We start from the raw sequence: 4,750 nt of genomic DNA on the forward strand, positions 1-4,750 counted from the left end.
ATAGGTTTTAACAAACGAAAGTAAGGGAATTGTCAATGTTCTCAAGATACAATTTTATTTTTGAGGTGTGATAACTCTTTTGCACTATCATTTTTAATTCTGGTAACTTCGTAGTAGTTATTTGCATAACAATAATTCATACGTCCCACATAGAAATCTTCGTTATTAAAAACTGAAAGAGCAACAATTTCTGTTCTATGAGCTTCTGCATAATAATTCGAATCACAATATTATAACCTATTTTTCTTACAGGCTGAAAATAATTTCTTAACTTTCTTTACAGACGATTTCATCTTATTATTTTCACCTTTAAAATACGCTTGTCACGTACTAAAAACAAGATCTGACATTTTAAAAGAAAAAGAAAATTTGAATTTGACATTTTGAAAGAAAAACAAGATCTGACATCTGAAAGGATTTTATGTACATTCGCTGCATTACCTCTCAAGTTTGTATGTACTGGCTAAAAATAAGTTGAAAAACAGCAGAATATGGAGACAACCGTTTAAATTGTACTACCCTCTTCAATAGTATCAATACACATTTTATACATATTCTTCATTCAAATCATCACCTTGAAGATGTGATTGAATTACTTACAATTGGAGGTTGGTCCTTTTCCCAAACAGAAAGCTATGTTTAACATTCACCCCATTAAAAATCATCGTCACTTGACTCGAGCAGAAGTATTTGGTATTGAAAGAACAAGTAATTTTTTATACAATTAAAAAAACGCCCAAAACATTCGTTACTTCCAGTTTTTCTGTTTTCGTTTTTACCTATCTACTTTCATAAAATTGTCCTCTTAACGCACGGTTTATTCATATTCAGTATAATTTCAAAACAAAGAAGTAACCTGACATAACCCCTCATACGAATTACTTTTCGTTTATTGAGTTAAATAAAGAAGCTTACTGCGTTGAAGAAGTTTTTAATGCCTTTGTTTTAACACTTATGGTGCACCAGAGACAGAGAGCAATAATGATTTATCTACGATATATACATAGCGTAATAACACTAAAATGAGAAAAAGTAAAAAATAAGTGATTAAGTGATGAAAGTGATGAAAGTGATGAAAAGAATGAAAATGAGTTGTGATATAAAAGACTTTTTTGTTAAGTCACAAGGTAACTATTCTGATATCTTGTATCAGATATAATAAATTATATGAATAAAAGAGTAAGAAATTGATATCATTTTAAAATAGATATAAAATAATTCTATTTCCACGTTTACTTCTTCCGTAGAATCATGGTTACTTTCAAAAAATTTTTTTAACCATTCCAAAAAATTAATCAGTGGAAAGTTAAAGATATGAGGACTCATTCATTAATAAAATACCTATTGTCAGGAACTTGAAGAATTAAATGCCAGTGTCTAGCAGTGGATTTAGATATTGGTAAAATGATACAGGTTAAAAGAAATCTATCTCATTTAGCCATAAAACTGTATTACTCTAATAAATTGCCAAATTAGTAAGTCTGTATTATTCATTAAAAATTAACTAACAACCAAATCCGTTGCATATAATTAATATAATTTAATATGTGTTACAATAATTTTGAAACCAACATCAACAGAGATGTTGGACAAACCAGAGATAAAATGATTCAAAAACGAGATTCGAAAGAAAATTTAAGAAAAAACCTGTTAGTTCTGAATGAATCAATCTTACATTGTTAAGTTGGAAGTCATGTGCTGCATAATCCTAATTTTCTAGCATGATGCATTTTTAAATGTGCAACAAGGCATATAATAAAAATTTTTAAGATATTGAACATTACTTTATTTGATTAAATTATATTTTTTCAGGTGCGTCACCCCCCCCCCTTTATAATTTCAGCCAACAACTTTGAAACACTTCAGACAAATATCATTCTAAAATCCAATGAGACGGAGGTTTTTTTTTAACAAAAATTCCTAAAATTGATGAATTTCTCTTCGAGACTGACTTACGTTAATCTTTTGTAAAACTTCAGATTCTTTTGCAATATACTGTATATACTGTCCTGTTTACCTAATGTATATCAATATTTCATGCAACCGATTAATGATTCCCAATAATTTTTACATAATAAATACAAACTTTAATATTAAAATTAAATGTAAGAAGTAGCAATTTTCTTGTTTGAAAGAAATGCGAAACATTTTTATTCAAATATCAGTTATTAATGTCTTCATAAAAGTAGAATACTTTCTACAAGTTTGGGTAATTTTCTCTTTGCTATCGTTTTAAAAAAGTGTCTTGGCACGAATCTTAAAATTTTTATTCCTTTACCAACAAACTTACGAGCAAATTTTTACAATCAGTTAAAAGTAAGCAAAAACTATTTTAAAATGAATTACAGCTAATCAGTGTAGTTCTGACTGTTTTCAATTTAAACTTTGTGGCATTCTTGGAAAACTTTACATTATTAAAATGATATGTCTACAGCCTAGTCTTCATATTCTTTACATTTTACTACGAAAATTCAGTTCGTGTGAAGTATTTCATTAAAATGTAGATGATGTGTTAGATGAATTGAAAAACATTATGCTCAATATATAGTAATGAATTAACTTTCATATAATTATTAGCACAGCAATCAGTCAAAATATTTTTAAAAGATGCCAAATGGATTATTAATTGAAGAATGTGGAAAAGAGAAAGTAACTCTCAGTTCTAAGCAAACTCTCCTGCAAACCACCGGTTTCTCATCTCAAAAAATGTTCCATAAAATTTTTGAACTCGGATGTAGAAATTATACAAATATCAATTCGTTTTCTTAAAATAAAATTTCAATTATTTGTAAAATTATTTTACTAAGTTATTCAACAACCGAACAGACAACATGAGTGATATTTCTTATCTATTGTATCATATTAATTTGACAGGAAATATCTTAAATATATTTTTAAATCAATTGCTATAATATTCTGAGCAATTTACAAAACGAAAATACAATTGTAATCATAGAAATCGGCATCATACTAGAGCTAGAAAAAATTTGATGATTATATTGAAGAAATTCCTAGATATTGCGATATATTTCACAGAATTTGCATAATAATTCGATAAATTCAATGCATTATTTAAAAAGAGTTATAATTTCTGTATAAGAATGCAATTACAGTGAGCTCAATAAGAAAACGTTTGGAAATAAATCCATGGCCTTAAATTTTACAGACGTGTATATAAAAATTTTGAAATGAAAATTGCACCAATAAATCAATACTATTCATAATTATAAATGAATTTCACTAGAATCTTCGGAAATTCGTCAATATACCCTATTTCACAAATTGGAGAATCAAAATGTTTATTCAGTAAACTAATGTGGACACTAGTTCTTGCCAAAGCTTTCCTAGGATGCTCTTATCACATTTTCTCGTTCACAAATTTATACTTCGAATATCCTTTTGTTGTAAGTCTGCAGAAAGAGGAAAGAAGCAGGGAATATTTTCCTACTGTCACAATCTGCAATTTGAATCGAATGAAGTTGGAATTCGGAGTGAATTCATCGAAGTATCAAAATAGTGATGACGAATTAAGTATCAGTTCTCTCCTACAATCAGAGAAAAGAAGTCTCACCACACGAAACAAAACTGATTCGAAAACTCAACAGGATTTTCTTGCGAACTACTTCAAACTGAGTCCTAAAATCCGACAAAACTTCGGATATCATTTTAACGAAGTTGTTATAAGTTGTTCATTCAATTTCAAGCACTGCAAATTTCGACATAATTTAAATATGCGTTACGGAAATTGTTTTACTTTTGATGGCGTAAATGGCAATTTTAAAGATCCGCTAAATTCAAAATCCGTCGGCCTAAACAACGGCTTGGAAATGATTTTAAAGGTTGATCCGGTACAGTATCTTCCAATATCCCATACGGTGGGAATGAGAATTGTTATACATGATCCGTCTAATGAACCGAATCCTGAATACAGAGGAATCACTATAGCACCTGGTTTCGAAACGCATGTCTCTTTAAAACAGAAAGAGATTCACAGACTGCCCTTCCCCTATAAGGATAAATGTGTTTTGTATGGAAGTGAAGAACAGCCTCTGGTGAGAAGTCGAAAACAGTACACAGAATCTTGCATTCAAGAATTCAACTTCGCAGCATGTGATTGTATAGAACCCACTTTCTGGACAACGGCAAAGTATAAACATTGCGATACGGTAAACTCTACACAAGCTACTTGCCTCGATAATTTGATAAAAGATCTTGCCGTTGAAGGGACAAACTGTCAATATCCGCCTGCATGTGTTTCAATATTCTACGACGAACAAATAGCAAAGGCCCTTTGGTCTTCAAAGGCATATTTCTTCAAGAAGCACAACCATTCTGAAAGTTTTTTCAAAAAATACAGAAAATCTCACGCGAAAGTTCGCATTCTCTTCTCAAACCTAGAAAAATCTAAGTATGAGCAAAAAGCTAAATTCTTGATTCCAGAGTTGTTAAGTTGTTTGGGTGGTGAAATTGGACTCTGGCTTCGAATCTCTTTGCTTGTTTTAAGGGAAATTATTTAGGCCATATTGTTTATCATCAGCTCTATGATAGTTAAAATTAAGAAATGTGTTTATTTTTTGTGGAAAATTCCACTGTAAACACTCAAGCATTTGAAAGATAATTGTGCAATTTGAGTGATCCTTGGCTTCTTGCATCATTAACAATTTATGATACTGAAAGGTATGTGAAAGTTTCAGTTGGCCATTTTATTCAGTTTTAAGTTGTATTTAATTTTAATGATTGAAGTAACTCT

General features: G+C 29.9%; 1 protein-coding gene across 1 annotated transcript; it reads left to right on the plus strand.

Moving 5' to 3' along the window:
• Positions 1-3,314: 3,314 nt before the first annotated feature.
• Positions 3,315-4,517, plus strand: LOC129980734 (degenerin-like protein unc-105). The gene has a single exon (XM_056091116.1). It carries the CDS (start codon positions 3,315-3,317, stop codon positions 4,515-4,517), a length of 1,203 nt encoding a protein of 400 aa, XP_055947091.1.
• The last annotated feature ends 233 nt before the right edge of the window (positions 4,518-4,750 follow it).

This window comes from Argiope bruennichi, chromosome 8 (genome assembly GCF_947563725.1).
Source record: "Argiope bruennichi chromosome 8, qqArgBrue1.1, whole genome shotgun sequence".
In the NCBI taxonomy this organism is placed as follows: Eukaryota; Metazoa; Arthropoda; class Arachnida; order Araneae; family Araneidae; genus Argiope; species Argiope bruennichi.

Excerpts from the sequence above, each read along its gene's own strand:
- LOC129980734 (XM_056091116.1), top strand. The coding sequence starts at position 3,315 with ATGTGGACACTAGTTCTTGCCAAAGCTTTCCTAGGATGCTCTTATCAC.